The sequence below is a fragment of the Oncorhynchus masou genome, chromosome 1, assembly GCF_036934945.1.
Source record: "Oncorhynchus masou masou isolate Uvic2021 chromosome 1, UVic_Omas_1.1, whole genome shotgun sequence".
In the NCBI taxonomy this organism is placed as follows: domain Eukaryota; kingdom Metazoa; phylum Chordata; class Actinopteri; order Salmoniformes; family Salmonidae; genus Oncorhynchus; species Oncorhynchus masou.
Genome location: NC_088212.1, coordinates 65,533,736 through 65,559,105, shown reverse-complemented (window position 1 = coordinate 65,559,105; position 25,370 = coordinate 65,533,736). Strand labels below are relative to the sequence as shown.

General features: G+C 43.1%; 1 protein-coding gene across 1 annotated transcript in view; it reads right to left on the bottom strand.

Moving 5' to 3' along the window:
* The window catches only part of hcn4 (hyperpolarization activated cyclic nucleotide-gated potassium channel 4), a 95,950-nt gene extending 71,736 nt beyond the window's left edge, over positions 1 to 24,214 (bottom strand). Inside the window, exon 1 of the mRNA XM_064992359.1 lies at positions 23,529 to 24,214. Coding sequence (XP_064848431.1) covers positions 23,529 to 24,214 — 686 coding nt within the window. The remainder of the gene's footprint in view (positions 1 to 23,528) is intronic.
* Positions 24,215 to 25,370: the final 1,156 nt, after the last annotated feature.

Here is a 25,370-nt window from a genome sequence, read left to right as displayed (position 1 = left end):
CCTCTGGATGAGTGTTTTCCTGTTTGCTAATAGCGGTATCCAGCTCATTGAGTGCCGTTTTAGTGTCAGCATCGGTCTGTGGTGGTGTGTAGACAGCTATGAAAAATACAGATGAAAACTCTCTCAGTAGATAGTGTGGTCTACAGCTTATCATGAGATACTCTGCCTCAGGCGAGCAAAACCTTGAGATTCCTTAGATATTGTGCACCAGCTGTTGTTCACATATATGCATAGGCCTCCACCCGTGTCTTACCAGAGGCTGCTGTTCTGTCCTGCCAATGGAGTGTATAACCCGCCAGCTGTATGTTCTTAATGTCATCATTCAGCCAAGACTCTGTGAAATAAGATATTACAGTTTTTTATGTCACGTTGGTAAGATATACGTGATTTCAGCTCATCCCATTTCTTTTCCAGTGATTGATCATTAGCTAACAGGACGGAAGGCAAGGGCAGATTAGCCACTCGTTGCCTGTTCCTCGCAAGGCACCCTGATCTTTTTCCACTAAATCTCTGTTTCCTTCTCCAGCAAATCACGGGGATCTGGGCCTGGTTGAGTGTCTGTAGTAGTATATCCCTCCCGTCCGACTCATTGAAGAAGAACTCTTTGTCCAGTTTGAGGTGAGCAATCGCAGTTCTGATGTCCAGAAGCTCTTTTCTGTCATAACAGACGGTAGCAGCAACATTATGTACAAAACAAGTTACGAACAACGTGAAAAAATAAATAAAAATAGCGTCGTTGGTTAAGAGCTGATAAGACGGCAGCCCTCCCCTCTGGCTACATCCTTCTCTAAGACCCTATAATTAAAACAAAGCCACACAACAAAGCTAGAGTGCAAGCAAGAAGTCCATCTAAAATATGTATCAGTTTTGGATGCTCAATCTTTCTCTTATGAATATCAACAACCTAATCAACGTAGCCACTGCAGAATAAACAGCAGTACAAGGGAGACCGAACGTTTGAAGGAGTCGAAGAGGACTTTCTATACCGCCCAGCACCCCGGTAGCATATGACTATTGTTTTCTATTAAAAGGTGCTGCTGGCTGGCGCCACCAGTATAGAGAGACACAGTGTCCCTGTCCTTGTCCCTGGTCGCAGTGCACAGAGTCCTTCACACACAACAGAGTCCCTGCACAGAGCAGAGCAGAGTAGAGGACGGCCCGTTCTTTACCTGCTCAGGGGAATAAAAGACTCCACAAGGATACTCCGCAAGCAGCACAGTCAGCAACTCACTGTGCCCTCTACAAAAACAAAAGGACCACCGTGCACAGTCCATAGGCCTACCAGAGGAGAACACAGTCCATAGGCCTACCAGAGGAGAACAAAGTCCATAGGCCTACCAGAAGGGGAACACAGTCCAAAGGCCTACCAGAGGAGAACAAAGTCCATAGGCCTACCAGAAGGGGAACACAGTCCATAGGCCTACCAGAGTAGAACACAGCCCATAGGCCTACCAGAAGGGGAACACAGTCCAAAGGCCTACCAGAGGAGAACAAAGTCCATAGGCCTACCAGAAGGGGAACACAGTCCAAAGGCCTACCAGAGGAGAACACAGTCCATAGGCCTAACAGAGGAGAACACAGTCCATAGGCCTAACAGAGGAAAACACAGTCCATAGGCCTACCAGAGGAGAACACAGGGCATAGACACAGGATGTGTCTGAAATGACATCCGATTCTATATAAATTGTGTACTACCTTCAACCAGGATGTGTCTGAAATGACATCCGATTCTATATAAATAGTGTACTACCTTCAACCAGGGTGTGTCTGAAATGACATCCGATTCTATATAAATAGTGTACTACCTTCAACCAGGGTGTGTCTGAAATGACATCCGATTCTATATAAATAGTGTACTACCTTCAACCAGGGTGTGTCTGAAATGACATCCGATTCTATATAAATAGTGTACTACCTTCAACCAGGGGGGGGGGGGGGGGGCATTTGGGATGCACACCACAGACTGCTCTCCAGCCTGCTCTCATCCCCTTGACTACATACAGCTGGATCTCCATTCTCTACTTCCTGCCTGCTTGCCATTTCACCCCCTAATTGCCTCCATCTTTATTATCAAGATCCATTGTTATCTATGTACTGTATCTCCCAAGAGGACTTGTTGGATGTCATGTCTAGGGTTCTTCTATCAGTCAACCACTGAGTGTTGATGTGGGAGCGTGAACAGCGCACAGTGCTGGGTGCCTCCTATACACACATCACCCTGTTTCCCAGGAGAGAGAGTGAACAGCTGTCTCCTAAACCAGATGAAGAGCTAACCTAATGTACTACCGTAGCTGCCATTATATTAGCAGGCAGTCACATTGTAGGTCACACTGTCACCTTGCCGCTCACTTCCCTGGCCCCCAATCTCAACCCCCAATCCCATGTAGCCTCAGCCCCACTTTCAGGCACCAGCCTTATACCCCAGCCTCGGCCCCAGAGCCCCCCTCACTACTCAGCCCTATCCTAGCTCAAGCCCCAGCCCCCCCTCCTACCACCAGCCACCTCACTCCCCTAGCAAAGACCCTGTCAATTATCTTTCCCAACCAGGTGATGTAATCAGCAAATGGAGCAGCAGAAATGAAAGCCTTTCTATCCATCTCAGAGATGTTGATCCACGGTCAGAGTGAGAGCGAGAGAAAGGGTGAGAAAAAATGTGGAACATGGAGAGAGAGAGGGAACCGAGAGTAAAAACAAGATGGTGCGAAACAAATGAGTGGGAGAGAAAGGTTGAGGAGAGAATGAGGGAGGAATAATTCATCTCCTTATATTCTGCTCAGTGGATAAAGGAGCACATAATCTCTCCTCTTTTCATATACTGAGCCCTGTTGCTCGAAACTCCACAGAAATTGTAAGCACATTTTAGCACATTTTGTCCCACCCTCCCCCGAAAAAAGATATGGGTATAAGAGGAAAAAATATAGCCAAAATTAATGCAGCTTAAAACCCAGCAGTTTATGGAAAACCCTTACTAAGAAGTAATTTTAAGCATAAAATGAAATAAAAATGTGGGATGCAATGCAGAGTTGATCTGGTCTGCGTGAGAAGGCAAAAGCAGAGGCTTATCTGACTGTTAAACCAAATAGGAGCGGATTTATCTTGTTTATTTGTTATTTCTGTCAATTCTTGAGTGTATGTGCTAAATAGTGCAAATGCATTTGATTTAAACATATTTCCCTGCCACCATCTTCCCTTTTCAGTCTTCCCTGGCGGGTGATAATAACGGCCCGGGAAATAATCTAACTGATTTACAAATAACAGGGGAAAAGATGTCTTTGGAGACGGGGAAGAGAAATGGGAGAGTCACATCAACACTGCATGTCTCTTAATCCAGCAATCTTTCTGAGTCTTCTAGTCAGACGGCAAGCGTAGCGTGAGGGCGGGAGGAGACGAAACACATTGCGGTTGGAAACGGGGAAGTATTTCCTGTGAATCATGGCAACCACACAGACAGGGCTCTTTATTCTGCTAGACTCCACTCAGGCCCTCCATAAGTGGAGAGGTTGTTGCACTGAGTAGGAGCCCCACTGGTTCCTTATGGTTTAGTAGTACTCTAGCAGGCAGCAATGCTACTGCTGCCAACGGCCTGGTGTATAGAGGCCAAGTCTGTTTCTCAAACATGACTGGTCTGAGAAAAGGCAAGATAACAAACATTTTGCAAGAGGGTTCTTCTATCAGTCAACCACTGATGTTGGACACTATCTATAGACACTCACTATCTAGAGACACTCACTATCTACAGACACTCACTATCTACAGACACTCACTATCTTCAGACACTCACTATCTACAGACGCTCACTATCTACAGACAGTCACTATATACAGACACTCACTATCTACAGACACTCACTATCTACAGACAGTCACTATATATAGACACTCACTCTCTACAGACATTCACTCTCTATAGACAGTCACTCTCTATGGACACTACCCATAGACACACTTTCTAGACACACTCACTATCTACAGACACTCACTATATATAGAAACTCACTCTCTACAGACACTCACTATCTACAGACACTCACTATATATAGAAACTCACTCTATACAGACACTCACTATATATAGAAACTCACTCTCTACAGACACTCACTATCTATAGACATTCATTAACTACACTGAGTGTACAAAAAATTAGGAACACCTTCCTAATATTGAGTTGCAACTCGGGGCATGGACTCTACAAGGTGTCGAAGGTGTTCCACAGGGATGCTGGCCTATGTTGACCTCAATGCTTCCCACAGTTGTGTCAAGTTAGCTGGACGTCCTTTGGGTGGTGGATCATTCTTGATTCACACAGGAAACTGTTGAGTGTGAAAATCCCAGCAGCATTGCAGTTCTTGACACACTCAAACCGGTGCTACTACCATACCTTGTTCAAAGGCACTTCAATCTTTTGTCTTGCCCATTCACCCTCTGAATGGCACACATACATAATCTATCAAGTGTCTCAAGGCTTAAAAATCCTTTGTTAACCTGTCTCCTCCCCTTCATCGACACTGATTGAAGTGGGTTTAACAAGTGACATCAATAAGGGATCATAGCTTTCACCTAGATTCATCTGGTCAACCACTGATAGTGGACACTATTCATAGACACTCACTATCTATAGACACTCACTATCTATAGACACTCACTATCTATAGACACTCACTATCTATAGACACTCACTATCTATAGACACTCACTATCTATAGACACTCACTAGCTATAGACACTCACTAGCTATAGACACTCACTAGCTATAGACACTCACTAGCTATAGACACTCACTAGCTATAGACACTCACTCTCTATAGACACTCACTCTCTACAGACACTCACTCTCTACAGACACTCACTCTCTACAGACACTCACTCTCTACAGACACTAATTAACTACACTGAGTGTACAAAAAATTATGAACACCTTCGTAATATTGAGGTGCAACCCAGGGCATGGACTCTACAAGGTGTCAAGATTTTTTCACAGGGATGCTGGCCTATGTTGACTCCAATGCTTCCCACATTTGTGTCAAGTTGGCTGGATGTCCTTTGGGTGGTGGACCATTCTTGATTCACACAGGAAACTGTTGAGTGTGAAAATCCCAGCAGCATTGCAGTTCTTGACACACTCAAACCGGTGCACCTGGCACCTACTAGCATACCCTGTTCAAAGGCACTTATATCTTTTGTCTTGCCCATTCACCCTCTGAATCCACACATACACAATCTCTCAATTGTCTGAAGGCTTAAAAATCTTTCTTTAACCTGTCTCCTCCCCTTCGTCGACACTGATTGAAGTACGTTTAACAAGTGACATCAATAAGGGATCATAGCTTTCACCTAGATGCATCTGGTCAGTCTATGTCATGGAAAGAAAAGGTGTTCCTAATGTTTTGTACTCTCTGTGTATAGACACTCACTCTCTACAGACACTCACTATTAATAGCTCGCTTATGGTAGATGATTAAAACAAATATAGGACTCAAAATATTGTCTCTCTTTTATGCATGCTCCTCTTTAGCAGGAGAGAGAGAGAAAGTAGATGGGTACGTGTTGAATGGGGCGCTGCCGGAGAGAGACATCCACACCAGTGACGTGCAGTCAGGCCCTGTCCTGTTATGATCTAATAAAATAAAATTGCCATTATTGTTTGTTATGTAATGTTTTTTCTCAATGAGTTTGGTGATTTTTATGCTCGAAATCCCCAAATGTGATAAAACTGCATCAAATGCTCTTGTCGATCTGTGCCTACCTTCCCATCCATTCAAATCGTTGACATGTTCCTGACTGCAGTCACAGTTGATGGACAGGGTAGGCATAAGCCTTGCTGCTCCATTCGTTGCATTGAGCGGATTTCATATTTAGCGTTTTGCCTTTAAAGCTTAAACAAGCTGTGTGGGAAAAGTACTATTATTTGGGCGTGTCTACATAATTTGGCACTCATCTCGTGAACTGAGTAAGGAAGCTAGATAGCGCGTAAAAACAACCTGACAAAATGGACACTATACAGCGTCTTTTGAGGAACCTGAGTGACACAGCGGTCTAATGCACTGCATCACAGTGCTAGAGGCGTCACTACAGACCCGTGTTCGATCACGGGCTGTATCACAATCGGCCGTGATTGCGAGTCCCATATGGTGGCGCACAATTGGCCCAGCATTTTCCGGGATAGGGGAGAGTTTGGCCGGGTTAGGCCGTCATTGTAAATAAGAATTTGTTCTTAACTGGCATGCCTAGTTAAATACAGGTTAAATAAATTAAAAAACAGCTGGCTTCCTGACCTTCATCAGAAGAAGGAACGGAAAATCATCAGATTGTTTAAACAGGAGTGGTATGAACAAAAAGACTCTGAAACTCACTTAGATAATACCTTTGATGATACAGTGGTAGCAATACATGCTTATAACATCTACAGAAAAGACAGAAATGCCAATGGTGGAAGCGTTGCTGTTTATATTTAGAACCACATTCCTGTAAAGCTTAGAGAGGATCTCATCTGCCTCACCTAAAGCCCATTCTTGTTGGAAGCTGCTAAAGACCACCAAGTGCAAACAGTCCATATCTGGTATGTCATATCAACAGAGAGTTATATTTTCTGGGTAATTTAAATAATGACTGGCTTTCATCAAGCTGCCCACTCAAGAAAAAGCTTCAAACTGTAACCAGTGCCTGCAACCTGGTTCAGGTTATAAATCAACCTACCAGGGTCGTTACAAACAGCACCGGAATTAAATCCTCAACATACTGTATATTGATCACATATTTACTAATGCCGGGCCTAATATTGCGTATAAGAGGTCATACAATAAGTTTTGTAGTGATTCCTATGTTGTTGATGTAAAGAATATTTGTTGGTTTGTTGTGTGTAATGAGAAGCAACCAGATGCTGCACCTGACACATTTATGAAATTGCTTATTCCTGTTACTAATAAGCACACACCCATTAAGAAAATGACTATGAAAACTGATTAAATCCCTGTGGATGGATGAGGAATTTAAAACATTGTATGGTTGAGAGAGATGAGGCAAAAGGAATGGCAAATAAGTCTGGCTGCACAACCAATTGGCAAACGTCCTGCAAATTGAGAAATCATGTGACTAAACTAGACTATGAAACAAAGATAAATTATATAGAACAAAAGACGCTGACACTACACATCCAAGTATAACTGATCAAATATTGAAAGACAAGCATTGTAATTTTGAATTCTGTAAAGTGAGTGTGGAAGAGGTGAAAAAATGATGAGACACCCGGAGTCTGACAACATGGAAGGAAAATTATTGCCACTCCTATTTTCAAAAGTCATTCCGCTACCTAAGAATGCTAGCTCAAATAGTCGACCAATCAGCCTGTTACCAACCCTTCGTAAGCTATTTTACAGTAAACAAATTGACAACAGACTTTCAGCACATGTATAGGGAAGGACATTCAACAAGCACAGCACTTACACAAATGACTGATGTGTCACACCCCGATCTGTTCACCTGTCTTTGTGATAGTCTCCACCCCCCTCCAGGTGTCATCCATCTTCCCCATTATCCCCTGTGTATTTATGCCTGTGTTCTCTGTTTGTCTGTTGCCTGTTCGTTTTGTTCATCAAACCTACCAGCAGTTTTCCCCTTGCTCCTGTCTTGTCTACAGTTCCTGTTTTTCTAGTTTTCCCGGTTTTGACCTTCCTGCCTGTCCTGACCCTGAGCCAGCCTGCCGTCCTGCACCTTTGCTCCACTACCCTGCATTACCGACCTCTGCCTGACCTGACCCTGAGCCTGCCTGCCATCCTGTACCTTTGGCTGCCTGTGTTCGATTTAATAAACTTTTGTTACTTCGGCACTGTCTGCACCTGGGTCTTACCTTCAAACCTGATATGATGATTGGCTGAGAGAAATTGATGATAAAAAAGATTGTGTGGCTGTTTTGTTAGACTTCAGTGCGGCTTTTGACATTATCAAACTTAGTCTGATGCTGGAAAAAACATGTGTTCTGGCTTTACACCCCCTGATATATTGTGGATAAAGAGTAGACATGCCACTGGCTTTGAGTAAAGCCAGTGTGACTCAACCCTATACACGTAAGCTACTACAGTGACTGAAATGACTGCAACACTTAACAAAGAGCTGCAGTTAGTTTCAGAATGGATGGCAAGGAATAAGATCGTCCTAAATATTTCAAAAACTAAAGCATTGTATTTTGGACAAATCATTCACTAAACCTTAAACCTCAACTAATTATTCTATGAATAATGTGTAAACTGAGAAAGTTGAGGTGACAAAACTGCTTAGAGTAACCCTGGATTTTAAACTGAAATGGTAAAAACATGTTGATACAACAGTAGCTAAGATGGGGAGAAGTCTGTCCATGCTCTGCCTTCTTATCAACACGATCAACAAGGCAGGTCCTACAGGCCCTAGTTTTGTCGCACCTGGACATCTATTCAGTCGTGTGGTCACAAGAGACTTTACAAATGGCTCAGAATAGGGCAGCACGGCTGGCCCTTAAATGAACACAGAGAGCTAACATTAATGATATGTCAATCACTCATGGCTCAAAGTGCAGGAGAGACTGACTTCATCACTACTTGTTTTTGTAAGAAGTGTTGACAAGCTGAATGCACCGAGCTGTCTGTTTAAAAACTAAGAGCACACAACTCGGAGACCCATGCATACCCCACAAGACATGCCACCAGTCCCCAAGTCCAGAACAGACTATGGGAGGCACACAGTACTACATAAAGTCATAACTGATGCAAGCAGTAGAATCAGATTTTAAAATATAGATAAAAAATACACCTTATGGAACAGCGTGGACTGTGAAGAGACACACACACACACACACACACACACAGGTACTGACACGCATACGCATACGGGCGCAAGCACACACGCTCAACACATATGTATATGGTGGTGTTGTTGTATGGTTGTATTGTGCCTTTTGCGTTGTGGATATGTAGTGGTGTTGCAATGTTATGATGTACTGTTTAATCTTTTGTTTCATGTGTAATGCAGGTGTCTTGGTGTGTTTGGACCCCAGAAAGAGCAGCTGCTGCCTTGGCAGCAGGTAATGGGGATCCCTAATAAAATACAAATACAAACACAAACCGGTGACAACAAAAGGCTCCTACTGTGACATCAACAACCTGATGCCCTCATCAAACACCGAAAAATCGGCATTGCACAACACCAGATCACCATAAAAACTTTGGGGAACACACGGATCGATCTGGCGTTAAATGAGCAGCAAAAACAACATGTGACCATGCACAATGCTAGCCCACTGGGCACTCATTAGGCACTCATTGGCTGAATGTTGTTTCCACGTCATTACAATGGAATTATGTTGAATCAATGTGAATAGACGTTGAATTGACATTTGTGCCCAGTGGGAAGGTAGCCTAAAGGAAAAGAAGGGCCTTATTAAAGCAACATGCTTTCGGGGTAATGATGAGCCCAGACACTTGAAGAGTTCCACTGTGTTTTTTGGTAGGCCTACATCAAACAGAAGAATACAGAATGATTTGATTTAAGCAGTCAGTGATGTATGGACAGATGAAGAGACTTAATTTACAATTAAAGGTACACCTAATTCATTTTCGTTTCCTATTTGCGGGTTAGGCTACTGTTCAATGAACATGAGAATAATTGTTAATTAGCCTTTTCCAACTTGTAAAACGTAACCAGTGCGTGTGAAACTAAGTGTGACCACAAACCGTCTACTTGCCTGTCTACAAACGGTAAGAATTATAGATAGCTAGACATAGGTTCTGTCCATTGAGCACCACAGTTAACCACCTTAATCCTTGCCATGTCCTCAGCTACCTTATAAAATACTTTCTTCTGAAGCTCATTTTCATCATTGTACCAGCTCATTGTTACGGGATACTGTAGGACGTGCCGATTCTGTAGGTACCAGATTACGTTTGGACCTGTTGAAATGTGGAAGCTATACCGTCCACTAGGGGTGTGAGCGTCTATTACCTTCTAATTCTAATAGGCTTGCGGCTTGCTAGGGCGTTTTGAATGGGGATGGTGGTTGGCCGTTTAAGCTGCAGATTCCGGCTCTGAGGATCATGTGTACAATCTCAGTGCTTGGCACTCGTTTTTAGTTTTTTAGTTTTAAGCCTTTCCCAAACCTTAACCCTTAACCACTCAAAATGAATGACTAAACTTAAAGGGATACTTTGGGATTTTGGCATGCTAGCAGATACCAATAAACTTCCAGTCATTGCACTTAGGCTACTTAGCTTTGGCTCGCAAAACTACCTCAAACTTCCTTCACACTGGACACAGAGACATAAAAATGGTATCCATGAGTTCATCTGACGAGTTCATCTAACTCATTGCTAAAATCCAAAAGTATCCCCTGGTTTCAGAGCTGGTCATGGGTGCACCTCAGCCACGCTCAAGGTCCTAAACGATATCATACCGCCATCGATAAGAGACATTACTGTGCAGCCGTATTCATCGACCTGGCTAAGGCTTTCGACTCTGTCAATCACAACATTCTTATTGGCAGACTCAACAGCCTTGGTTCTCAAATGATTGCCTTGCTTGGTTCACCAACTACTTCTCCGATAGAGTTCAGTATGTCAAATCAGAGGGCCTGTTGTCCGAACCTCTGGCAGTCTCTATGGGTGTGCCACAGGGTTCAATTCTTGGGCCGACTCTCTTCTCTGTATACATCAATGATGTCGCTCTCACTCCTGGTGATTCTTTGATCCATCTCTACGCAGACGACACCATTCTGTATACCTCTGGCCCTTCGTTGGACACTGTGTTAACTAACCTCCAGGTGAGCTTCAATGCCATACAACTCTCCTTCCGTGGCCTCCAACTGCTCTTAAATGCAAGTAAAACTATAAATGCATGCTCTTCAACCGATCACTGCCCGCACCTGCCTGCCCGTCCATCACTACTCTGGATGGTTCTGACATAGAATATGTGGACAACTACAAATACCTAGGTGTCTGGTTAGACTGTAAACTCTCCTTCCAGACTCACATTAAAAATCTCCAATCCAAAATTAAATCTAGAGTCGGCTTCCTATTTCGCAAAAAAGCATCCTTCACTCATGCTGCCAAACATACCCTCGTAAAACTGACCATCCTACCGATCCTCGACTTCGGCGATGTCATTTACAAAATAGCCTCCAACACTCTACTCAACAAATTGGATGCAGTCTATCACAGTGCCATCCGTTTTGTCACCAAAGCCCCATATACTACCCAACACTGCGACCTGTATGATCTCGTTGGCTAGCCCTCGCTTCATACTTGTCGCCAAACCCACTGGCTCCAGGTCATCTACAAGTCTCTACTAGGTAAAGACCCACCTTATCTCATCTCACTGGTCACCATAGCAGCATCCACCCGTAGCACGCGCTCCAGCAGGTATATATCACTGGTCACCCCCAAGGCTAATTCTTCCTTTGGTCGCCTCTCCTTCCAGTTCTCTGCTGCCAATGACTGGAACGAACTGCAAAAATCTCTGAAGCTGGAGACTCTTACTTCCCTCACTAGCTTTAAGCACCAGCTGTCAGAGCAGCTGACAGATCACTGCACCTGTACATAGCTCATCTGTAAATAGCCCATCCAATCTACCTCATCCCCATACTGTATTTGTTTATTTATTTATCTTGCTCCTTTGCACCCCAGTATCTCAACTTGCACATTCATCTTCTGCACATCCTACCATTCCAGTGTGTAATTGCTATATTGTAATTACTTTGCCACAATGGCCTATTTATTGCCTTACTTCTCTTATCCTATCTCATTTGCACATGCTGTATATAGATTTTTCTACTGTATTATTGATTGTATGTTTGTTTATTCCATGTGTAACTCTATGTTGTTGTATGTGTAGAACTGCTTTGCTTTACCTTGGCCAGGTCGCAGTTGCAAATGAGAACTTGTTCTCAACTAGCCTACCTGGTTAAATAAAGGTGAAATAAAATAAAATAAAAATAGTTTAAACCTATCCCTAACCTCAACCATAACCATTCTGAGTTAATGCCTAACCTTAAGTTTTAGTTTCACTTTTGCGGAGTTTGACTGACAGCTAAGATACCGCACCACAAGACATAATTAAAACTTAAAGCCACGGCTTAATTTTGTAACTGCAGTTACGACACCGCCTGCCGTTTTATTTGGAGATTTGGCCGCATTGGTTGGTTGTTCACCTTGATAATGTAAGTAATACCTTTGATTTATGCTATTTATTCCAATGCATTATGTTGATTTATCCGTTGCTTCATATCTGTCATTGTTTGCATTTGCTGGTCAGCCTGTTTAGAGTGTATTTCCTGGTCAGCCTGTTTAGAGTGTATTTGCTGGTCAGCCTGTTTAGAGTGCATTTGCTGGTCAGCCTGTTTAGAGTGTACTTGCTGGTCAGCCTGTTTATAGTGTATTTGCTGGTCAGCCAGCTTAGAGTGTATTTGCTGGTCAGCCTGTTTAGAGTGTATTTGCTGGTCAGCCAGTTTAGAGTGTATTTGCTGGTCAGCCAGTTTAGAGTGTATTTGCTGGTCAGCCTGTTTAGAGTGTATTTGCTGGTCAGCCTGTTTAGAGTGTATTTGCTGGTCAGCCAGTTTAGAATGTATTTGCTGGTCAGCCTGTTTAGAGTGTATTTGGTGGTCAGCCTGTTTAGAGTGCATTTGCTGGTCAGCCTGTTTAGAGTGTATTTGCTGGTCAGCCTGTTTAGAGTGCATTTGCTGGTCAGCCTGTTTAGAGTGCATTATCTGGTCAGCCTGTTTCGAGTGAGCCCATTGCTTTGTTTTCCATGTCGACAATTGATTTATCAAGCTATAATTTCATTTTGACTAGACATATTTCAGTAATTTCGATTGTTGATATGGACATTTAGTTTGTACCTTTAAAGGGGCAGTGCAGTCAGAAACTAGATTTTTCTGTGTTTTATATACAGTTTATTTCCACATTATGAGGTTGGAATAATGCTGTGAAATTGTGAAGATTATGATAATGCACTTTTAGTGTACGTTTTACCCCTTTTTCGTGATATCCAATTGGTAGTTACATTCTTGTCACATCGCTACAACTCCCGTACGGACTCGGGAGAGGCAATGGTTGAGAGCCATGCGTCCTCCGAAACATGACCCCGTCAAGCCGCACTGCTTCTTGACACATTGCTCGATTAACCTGGAAGACAGCCGCACACAAGGAGGAAACACCGTACAGCTGGCGACCGAAGTCAGCGTGCATGAGCCGGGCCGCCACAAGGAGTCAATAGAGCGCGAGAGGACAAGGACATCCCAGCAAGCCAAACCCTCACCTAACATGGATGAAACTGGGCCAATTGTGCACCTCCTCATGGGTCTCCCTGTCGTGGACGGCTGCGACACGTCCCGGGATCAAACCCGGATTTGTAGTGACGCCTCTAGCACTGGAATGCAGTGCCTTAGACCGCTGCTCCACTCGGGAAGGCCCAGGCGATATAAGTTCATAGACCACTAACAAAGCGAGTTTGCCCTTCTCTCTGCCAGCTAGTTGAGGTTACACATCCCTCCTATTAGGCTCATCCAATTAGGCCCCACTCTCAGACCACTCCCAGGAAGTACTAGCAAAATTATTTCTTGAGAAATAGCTTTTTGCTAAGAAGCTATTATTAATTAAAAACTATATATTTTTGTTTCTTTTTGACCATTTTCTTTGAAAAACAATCACAGAAAGGTATGTAATTGTTACCCAGATATGATTTGATATTGAGATACAAACGGCTGCATTGGACCATTAGCAATATTGTTCATTATATGTGTGCGTAATAATATTTCTCTTAATAAGGTGTGTGTACATGTTTGCATGTGCGGTGCATTGGTGGAATTGTGTCCATATACTGGTATGCTAATGCCACCTGTCGTTTGTAATTGTGATTGGCTATGTTGGTCTATGAAATGGTGGGGCTGAGTTGAGCAGTGTTGGATGATATGAAATATACGGCCATCGGAGGCTGTCGCTTGTGTATCTTGGCTACTTTGGTATTTATGCCTACTGGGGAATATTTTTGTCAATTTCGGTTAATAGCCTATGTCACTCTGGTTGTTGGAGCTATCTATTGTATGATGAACTTGGGCTTCAGCAAGGTATATTTGTGAGTAAATCTGGCTTTGATAATAGCTAGTGCCTCACCAGCCACCGACCTCACCTCACGTCACTGATACACACAGTAATGTGTTCAGTAATGTGTTACTGGAACCTTCAGCAATGGTAACTACTGCTTCAGCTGGCCATGATGATTACAAATCAAGCATTCAAATCAAAGTTCTGTTAATTTCACATGGCTGCCATCATGTCCCCAGATTAAGAAACATCACCACAATGATATCAGACTGTAATCCACATCGATTTTAGTCAGAAAATCTAGACTCTCCCTTTTCCTCCACTTATCTCATGTGGGAATGCTGGTTCATTCTATATTCCCCTATCACAGGTCTTTTATCCAAATGGCCTGGGGATAGATAGGTCTGCAGAGCTCTAGGTCACCGAGTTGGTACACCAACAGCGCGCGCGCGTGCGCGTGCACACACACACACACACACACACACACACACACACACACACACACACACACACACACACACACACACACACACACACACACACACACACACACACACACACACACACACACACACACACACACAGGGCTTGAGACTTTCTCCTTCACTGTAGGGTGATGAATAGAGAGAAATAACTTTTTCACATCACACAACACTGCCCCTGAAACGTTGAGATAACTGAAACTGACATATTTACCACTGGTCCGTGGAACAATAATCACAGACGTCTAGCGGCAAGAAAAACACATTTGATAGTGAAAAGTGTTAAAAGAAGAAAAACTCGTGAATGGATCTGGGCTGTCTGGGGTTGTGAATCCACCTGGTGAGATTATAAATTGATGTTGCAGAGGACAGGACAACAGGAAGGACACACAACAAACCAACACGCATTTGCCAGGTGACAAAAATACATAAAAAATACTTGGAGGATGAAGGATAACATCCATTGTTATGGGGGAAAGGCAGAGCCAGCCTTTTCCCATTTGGAAAATGTATATCAATCAATATAATCTCACCCTAGCAGATTACTATCACCATGGTTACTTTCTAATTGAATGACATAATAGGAAAAAAAATACATTGACATACATAAACATACATATATTCTCAAATGAGGCGTGTTTGCTTTGTGTGTCACGCTCCCACAAGTGTACTGAGGTCATGCGGTACATTTCAATCACTCCGCTGCCGTGCCACGTTGACAGGCAGCCCTCCCCCATGGCACGGACCACCCTCAGCCTCTCTATCCCATCCTCCCTCCATTAAATCAATTGTGTTGTAATAATCTCCTGTGATGTGATGTGTGCTCCTAATATTGTTGGATGGACACGGCAGCAGCCTCTTTTGATTACCCCACTCTCAGGCTCGGCCAAACCCAGAGCTCACGCTAATCCTGTGCTTTACCTTCACGAAAGGAAAAAAGGGTGCAATGACTCCACCCGCCGCAACCGTTTCCCCACTATGGCATCCCCTACTCCATAGGTTATTAGCACTGTACTGTGGTGTGCCGTGCAGAGGAGAGACATGCTCCATGAGGGCTGGCTGGGGGCCGGGGCCCGGGAGCGACACTCACTCCCAACACCCACCAATAGGGTTTAAGCAGCCAGTCCGAGCCTACGGCTGCATGAGGGTACCATGCAGGGTGGAGAGCCTGGATTATTTCCTCCCAGCTCATTTTCTATAAATCACCCAATGACAAGCTAGAGGTCCCGCAAGACCCAAACAAATCAATATGAAAACGCACCCTCAAATCAACTGTAATCAACCTGGCTGAACGTAGACAACACCGTCAGCTGATCCCACCCCTCCCTTTCTACCTGAGCTAAGAGCAAGTGAAGAGAGAGAGAGTGAGAGATTGTGTGTGTGTGTGTGTGTGTGTGTGTGTGTGTGTGTGTGTGTGTGTGTGTGTGTGTGTGTGTGTGTGTGTGTGTGTGTGTGTGTGTGTGTGTGTGTGTGTGTGCGAGCGTGTGTGTGTGTGTGCGAGCATGTGTGTGTGCGAGCGTGTCAGCAAGCAGGAGGAATAGTACCAAAGCATTGCAGCCGTGTATTACACCTGTGTCATTTGTCATTCAAAATGCCATTTTTCCAAGAGGTTTTAGTACCCTGTCACTATAGTGTATTAGAAACAGTCTGCCGTACACTGATATAGCCTATAGTTTTCTCTACCTTTGAAACAATCAATGATTGAACTGGCAAAGATGTATTTCTGTATGACAAGCTGTTTGTTGTGCTTCCAACAGACACATTTACAAAGCACTGTCACAAGATCAATATGACCAGTCACCATACAAACACATTTCTTCTTTCATTCAATGTGCAATCTTCATTTATGTACTGAAATAGAAATGGTAGAGTCAGTTATAAGACCTCATATTGAATTGGGATGCCATTATTGTTTTGATGAACCAAAAGGGGATTCAAACAGAAGCCTTTATACACACAGAATACTTGTCCAGGCTGGAATACAAGAGACATTTCATATATTTACTTTTGAGCTGCTGAAACATGTGTATTTCCAGTGCAACAGTTTTGATTCAGCAGCAAGCGTTCCCCTTTAGTTTCATAATGACAAGCACAACTCTTATCCCAGTTTTACAGGCTGATCGCTACAATAGATTTCCAAACAGAGATGTATTTTAGAAACAGGATAATAACCCTGTCATGGGAAGTTAAAGCAAGCTGAACTAATGGGTGTTACCAAATGCATTCAGAAGGAAGTATTTCTAGCTCATGCACATTTGGATATAAAGGTGTTTCTTGGCCCTTGGAATGCATTCAACCTACAGTAATGTGCATTCTGTCTTCTAAATCTGCTCTACTTCTCTTTAATGTATTCCTCTGGAAAGGTAACAGGAAGAGGAGGAACTAGATGTCGTTTAGAGGCCTTTTTAGAGGCCTTACTGCCGGGTGAAATCTCTTTGGGGAGATGGCGATGGTTATGCAGGATGAATAAAAAGCCTGGTGAGAAGTGGGTTTTGAAGGATTGAACAGGGAATCTCCTGGCAGAGGCTTAGGCGGAAGGTTAAGCAGAGGGAGGGAATCAACTGATTGACAGACACAGCAGGCCAGGTTAACCTCCTCTTCTGATTGGGTTGGCAGCACTGTTTTAAAGCTTAATAGACTCTTTAAAACCAAAATAAGCTTTCATGTTAAAAGTCTTGTCTTTTTCCAACTCCATGGGGATATGGCAGTCTTAAACAGTAAACTACTACTGATGATGTATTGTTAAGGGTGCTGCTGAATTACAAGGTTATTAAAAGGTACTTGAAGATTGGAGAACATGTCACGGGTGTGCGTACTGGTAGCGAAGTCAGGTGCAGGAGAGCAGAGAGTTGTGAACAGGCGCACACTTTATTTAGAGAGGAGCAAACAGCAGACGGACGCAACTGCGTCAAAACCTCCAGCAAAATTGGCAAAGGTGAAAAGTGCGAAAACAGTCACAAAAGCTATAGTTTACCAAATAAACATACTTTGTGAAATGAACACAGAACATGGAAAACCAGCCTGGCGCGTCACATAAAACAATTCCACACAAGGACATGGGGGCGAAAAGAGGAATATATATATACAATGTGATTATGGAATGTAAACCAGGTGTGCGGGGAACAAGACAAAACAAATGGAACAATGAAAAATGGAGCGGCGATGGCTAGAAGGCCGGTGACGTCGACCGCCGAACGCCGCCCGAACAAGGAGAGGAGCCGACTTTCGGTGGAAGTCGTGACAGAACAACGTTTTGCTGCCACATCATCCGTCATTTACCTTGCCAAATCTCTCACTGATTCACCCCATAGAAAATCACTAATCAATCACCTATGCTGCAGGCTGGTTGGCTGGCTGGCTGGCTACATCACTTCCCCGCAGGAAGGAAGAAGATGCATATTCAGCAATGAGCAGAAATTAGTCTGTACAGCTTTGGCTCTGGAAATGAGCCTTTAGATTGGATTACGATGCCATTTTTAAGCCGTCTTTTCCCCTCAGAAGATGTGCTGTGCTCCTCCCCTCCCTCTCAATGTTATACAATAGTTGACAAGAGAAAATATTGCTGAAATTCTGTAGTCATGACTGTATGTGACTCCCAGTGACACTTTAATTTGTGCTTATTATGACAATATTAAATAGCAAAGGCTTTGGTGTGCAGCCAGGGAAATTGAAATTCAATCACAGTTTTGACTTCTCCAACCATGCCCAAATACAAGATCCTCCTTCATCTCCTTCTATACTTTAACTTCAGTCATGTGTTATTTCTGTCTCTGATTGTAGTCAATACGCCTGTCAGGGGCACTAGTATTTTGTGTTTATTCCATGGCAACAACACAGAAACAAACACTTACTCATTATCATAACCCCCCTCCTTTAAAGCTGCAATATGCAACTTTTTGGGCGACCTGACCAATTTCACATAGAAATGTGAGTTATAGATATGTAATTCTCAATGAAAGCAAGTCTAGGAAACAGTAGATCTATTCTATGTGTGCTATTTTCTATGCTTCCAGTTCTGAAGTTTTGTTTTTACATGTTTTACTTTCAGTTTTGTACACCAGCTTCAAACAGCTGAAAATACAATATTTTTGGTTATGGAAAATATATTTCACAGCTGTTTAGACAGAAACAATGATTCTCTACACAATGGCTGCTTGTTTTGTCACATAAACTGAAATCAGGCTAACTATTTTATTTTAGCAACCAGGAAATAGCAGAACGATTTCTGCACATTGCACCTTTAACATTACATTACCAAGTAGGTTTGAAAGGCTCTACAAATAAAAAGGCTACCTTTAGTCTCATCTGACCAAAAGCCTGGCTGGATAATATAAAGATTTGAATGTGAATTCATACAAAATCTCAACAGAGACACATCTACTGTTGACTGCATGGACTGAGGGGTGGGCCCTTTCTTACTCAGCTTCCCCCCATGGTCTGACATAACCTTATTTGTCTTCTCCTCAAGCATTCAACCTGTTCCCATTCCTTCATAATTACAACTAGAAGAAACAGGAAACATCTTACACAACCTACTGTACTGTGCAAACAAGAATTAATCCAATCTCTCACACAAGTCTATATGTGACAATACAACCTGTTAGTGTAGGGAGCAAGGTTACAGGCTACAGCTAAGGATGCTTAGTGGAATGACACACTGCAAAAAAACAAGTTAGTTTGCTCATCTCATATTTAGACAGCTGCACTCATTAGCTAGTACCAAAGACCCGACCCTAGGCAACACAGTGACTAGGGTCTAGCTTCAATGATGGACTCTTTTGGAATAGAGGAACTACGTCACTGCCTACTTCGATAAGGGAAGAGACAAAATCTGAGGACACTCCCAACAAATTACGAGGCAGACATGCCAGAACGTCAAAACCTTTGCATCAACTACCTTAACTAAAACCAGTGCAAACGAGCCTCTTGGGAAACGCACTCATTAAAAATAGCCTCTGTGATCTCCATCTTGCTAGCAACTATTTTGTAGTTTATTTAAGCTGATAAGGTAGCAACGTAGGCAGTGACAGTACCTCTATGCCAAAAGTTTCCATCATTGAAACCAGACCCTCGTCACTGTTGCCTAGCGTCGGGTGTTCAAGACTACTCATTAGCAGAGTATTGTACTTCAATGGGGACACTTAAGCATGCTGAAGCACAGAATGTTCATTGTGACCTATGTTAAGGGTAAAGGCATGAACTGGATGACTAAATTATAATGATAGCAGACCATTTAACAATGAGTCAGGACTGCAGAAGTGAGAGGAACGTCCCATATAATCACAGTCAACTGATTTTATAGCGTGTAAACTGCTGTCAGCTAGCTGAAATGTTTCAAATATAATTATGCCGATATACAGTAATACCCTCCCACACACACTGAGCAGGGCAAGTTATTGACCTGATTCTCATGCCACTTGGCAGGCATGGCCACTGGACATTATGATGTGTTGGATGGCAGGGGGAGTCAGAGACTGTAACTACAGAGGGAGGGGGCATAATAGAACTGGCAGACTCCTGTCTATAGAGTAACTCTCGTCTCACTTCTTTACAAGGGGAAAGAGGGGAGTAGGGGGTGTAGGTAATTATAGCAAGAATGGGAGGCAATTGCAGGTGTGGGGAACAGAGGAGTGACTTTGGTGTAGGAGGTGCTAACTGTAGAGGTACAGGTGGGAGGGGTGACATTGGGAAAGGAGACGATGGCCCTTGTGGTGGGAGAGAGGGGTAACAGTCAGATAATTGATTGCAGCATCTGTGATCTAGCCCTCGCTGAATACCAATACTCCACACTGAGAAAGAAATCATCCTATAACCTTGGTATGAAATGCATAAACATAATCAGAATACTGACAATAAGACAAAAGGAAACCAGTGCTCCTTTTACTGAATACTGTGTACTATGAAGGTTAGTCAACACTGTTGGAATATACCCCTGGATGAAACAAACAAATATGGTGGTACAATAAATCATATGATTCTATTCCCAAATCCAATTGTATTTGTCACATGCGCCAAATACAACAGGTTTAGACCTTACAGTGAAATGCTTACTTCCAAGCCCTAACCAACAATGCAGTTTTAAAAATTACAAAAATAAAAAATACCTTCAAAAAATCAAGAATAAGAAATAAAAGAAACAAATAATCAGCAGTAATATCACAATAGCGAGGCTACACACAGGGGGTACCTGTACAGAGTCAATGTGCGGGGGCACCGGTTAGTTGAGATAATTGAGGTACTATGTACATGTACTGTAGGTAGAGTTATTAAAGTGACTATGCATAGATAATAACAGAGAATAGCAGAAGTGTAAAAGGGGGAACAATGAAAATAGTCTGGGTAACTTACTCAGATATGCATGTCTACTACTAATGTATATACTGTCACTTGCACAGTGCATAAACACACACACACACACGCACGCACGCACGCACACACACACACACTTTTTGCAAAGGCAAAGCAAATGGCATCCCATTTCTTTTCTTGGCAGCCTGAGCTGAGTAATCCAGGCATCTGAGAATTGTGCACCATCCTGTGGTGTAAAGGCAGCAGAATGTCTGTGTAGATTCACAAGACCAATGGGGAAACAAGCAGATAAATCAGTCTGTTTTCCATGGAGTGTCTTCCTTTCCCTGAGCCTTCTCTCTCTATCCACAGCACTGGGCTGTGTCTGCCTGCCTGACACTGCTGCCTGTCTGCTCCCTCTCTCCCCCTCTGGCCACCAGCCTAGACTGCCTGTACACACTCGTCACGGACACTTGTCTCTCACAAGCGAGACAAACCTGGTCTTGTTCTTGAAGCACTACTGTTATGACACACCTTCTGCTTGTGTGACAGGTGATGGGGTTGGATGTGGCATTACTGTATATCCGTATATCAGTGTACAGTAGATGAACCAAAGAAAAACTGTCTGGATCAGATCCAATGTCAAGGACAGGGAAAGATCTGTCGGGCAATTAGGCTTCTGCTATTGTCTTTCACAACACTATGATACATTTTTGCACTTAGAGTTAGCAGTTAGTTCTTCTGGTAACAACACAGGCATTAGCCAGCATGTAATGTCAATAGTTGGAGGCTTTTATTTTAACCGTATGATTAGAGATTTTGTATGTCCAGTTGACAATTCAGTTTCACCTCAAAACAACAAGGTAAGCATGAGGCCAGAGGCCAACAGTGTAAAAGGTTTTCATGTGCCATTTCACTGTCCTTGAAACGCTGATACTGATCCCCAGTATGGCAGCCAGACGCTAAATGTATCAATGACCGAAATATTTTTGAATGTATCAGAATACTGGAAGGCATGACAACTAGGGTGATCACCTCTCAAACATGTTGATGTATTTGAGATAATTTGGTTGAACTCCTACATGAAAGAACAATAAGCATTCATGTATATTACTATAATTTGTTTCATGGGATCAGATATAATTGTGTTCAATTGTAGTTTAGTTTAATATAGTATGGTATGGTATGATATTGTACAATATATATTTACTATTTGAATTATGCATAACAAATATTACAATTGCAATATCAAACTTTGTATCTGGTTGCTGCAATACTGTATTCAACTTTTGGCATAAAAACATTATTCCTTAATACAATATTCACTCCTAATCCATCCTATATTATATGCATGAGCTGAATGATTACAATCCACTGAATAAATTAAACATGTGTAAGAGGTTGTTATTAACTTAATTACATTATTGGGATTATAAAGATCACTGCTTATTTTGAAAATGTGTGAAAAGGCTTTATAAATGCAGGCTACATTCATATGGGTTTGTGCTGTAACTCATACTCTCTGTAGCCATGTTTCACCATAATGTTTCACCCATTCTCTGGATATTCTTCAGAATTCACTGTATGTTTTTGGACATATGGCCAGTAGGCCCTTGAGGTATAGCATCAATAATGGACAATGTCCATAATGCTGAGCAATCCTGTGCTTTACCTTTGAAGCCATGCATCAGATGCATGCACTGTACTGTATAGCCAATGTCACAGTCAAGGGCAATACTTAATGAATAACAAGAGAATGAGGCTGCACTTCCATACCTCTTATATGAAAATTTGAAGAATGATTCTGGTAATTTATAGGTAGAACTGGTTATGATAATGTTGAACACATGATACCTGAAACCTTAAATACAAGTACTGTGTGTGTGTGTGTGTGTGTGTGTGTGTGTGTGTGTGTGTGTGTGTGTGTGTGTGTGTGTGTGTGTGTGTGTGTGTGTGTGTGTGTGTGTGTGTGTGTGTGTGGTGGCGGGGGGCTAATTATTCAGTCATTAGCACATCACCTCTCATCAAGCCAATAGAGTTGCTGTACATTGATTAGTGATAAATCAATTCCCTGAGTATAATTTGGATTTAATGAAAAAGAGAGAACATGGAACATTGATGCACTTCGATTAATTCTGTTTTAAAAGGTGATTTATCCTAGAAGAAACTGAACAGACACCTTTGAGAACCATCTATGTGTGTGATGTTCGGCCTGTTCTTGCACACATTATTCTGACACCACGGATATATTAGCCTATATTACATTTATTTGACTTTATAATTGTATTTCCAATGTTGAATAAGTTATAGCTATATTATAGCTGATGTCTAATAAATACAATTAAAATGAAGAGTAAGTATCATGGGATTATGTAATCCTCCGACGTGTAAATTATTTTTGATTCGTTTTCAATTCATTAAACAAATGATTCCACGCACATTTACGCACCGAATTAGGCCTAAACCAAATGTATCCTTTTATATCCGAGATGACTGCATTTTCTGATGCCATCACTAAATACCCTATCATGAATGCATTTGCCATTGTGCCTGAACGTGAGCTAGTGAAATTATTAGTTGAAGAGAAAGTACCCATTTAATTTGCCTTGTAGGCTAGGTGAGTGTGCATGGACGCATCCTGCCCACATTTCATCAGCGCATGACGCTCTGACGTCTAGCCAGAGCGCAATGGAGTTAGTTACCTGAAATCACTGTAAGGATGAATTATCCAAAATCCGGCGGATTTAACCCGCTCCTGTTCCCGTTCCACTGCCTTTTCGCTCCCAAACATCCTCAGGGAGAACTTGTTGACCCCCGGTTGCAGCATTGCCCCAAACTGCCTGTGTATGAATCCTGCCTGGTACAATCTCTCGTCGTCCGGGGAAATTTGATCAATGCCATCCAACTTTATGAACCCTGATTCCTGGTCAAGAGAAGCATGTTGGGCACCACCACCAGCACCACCACCGCTGGCGCCTTGCGCACCTTGGTCCGCCCCACCGCCAATAGCTCCGGGAGGGCTCTCCTCGCTCGGGGTGACGTCCCCCTCTGTGATGAGGTGCCTCTCCTCCGCCGAGTCTGAGTCGTGCACATGCCGACTGGTGATGGAGGAGAGACTGCCACGAAATCTCCGACAATCTCCGTTTAAACTGGTCTTCGTTGGTCTCCCAATGTCCGTCTCCATGATCACTGTGTCCCCACTTCTGGTCTCCCCGATGCCTTTGAAGCTTCCTCTGGAGGTTGGTGACGGCAAGGGTTTCATCCTAATACTCTTCCTCCGGGTGTCCTTGTCGCCGTCTTCTCCTTCGCCCATAATAGAAGCTTTCTGTCCAATATGCTGTGGCAAACTGTAGAGCCTTTTACGCATGGAGGAGTGCAACCTGTCCATTATGACATTGAAAAGGAACGAACAAATTCAAATGCAATAGATGTCCAGAATAGGATGGTTACTGTTGAGAAGTATTGCCACGAACCACACAGCTCCCTATCTGTGAGTGAGAGCGACCAGTCTGGAGCTAATCTCAAACCCTAAAAGCATTACACTGATACACATGACACGGGCGGCTGTGGCTCTTCTGGTGCAAATACAGGAAGAGGCTATCTCGATCATTACCTGGCAGTTTAGATATGCCTTCTCTCGCTGCTTTGACAGTCCGCTTCACCATAACACCCCTGGTAGGCACGTACGCTCCAACCGTGTGCGGACCAAGTGGGGCTGGGGGGGGGGGGTGCTGGAAGAAGCCACTTTAGCATGACCGACTGACAGAGAGGAGACGAGGAGGTCATGAACAGCGTGATAAGGGATGCTCTTTTCCTCCAGATTTGTGTCAGCTGCCTCTCAATAATAAACAATGCAATGCAATCACGCACCATAGGCTACATCAGCAGCAGCATCCACGGACCCGCTGACATCTATCCCAAGCATTCTGGTAACATGAATATTCATGAAGCCGATGTGTTGCCATAGAAGCCAACGTGGTCTCAGAGCATTTCTTGTTACTCTGTAGTCGACATAAATCGGAGACACTCCTCTTAGTATGATATGTTACCTTTCGTATGGTATGTATTAATTTGTGATGTCCATCATCCATTTTGTATGATGTGTTACAAATTACTATGATATGTTACGATATCGTATAATATGTTACGAATTTGCAAAAGGTGTATGTTACGAATTCCAATTTGTTGTGGCTACTGTTAGCTAGGTGTCTAACGCTAGCTAGCATTAGGGGTTAAGGTTAGGAGTTAATGTTAGGGTTAGCTAAAAGGGTTAAGGTTAGGGGAAGGGTTAGCTACAGTCCTTGACTTAGGCAGTAGCTCACTGGAGCTACCGGCACCTTAAATGTTCTACCGCTTGAGCTCATGTTCATTTTCTAGAATATTAGCTCAAAAGTATTGTGGAGCTCTTGCACCTTAATATAAACAGTACAGGTGTTGTGCTGAAAAGCTCCCCCCTGCCAGAATCCCCCCCCCCCCCTTCGCGTGAACGCGCACGCAATCAGTTCTTCATTGCTGCGACTTGCTTGCTAGTTGAGATTTCTGAT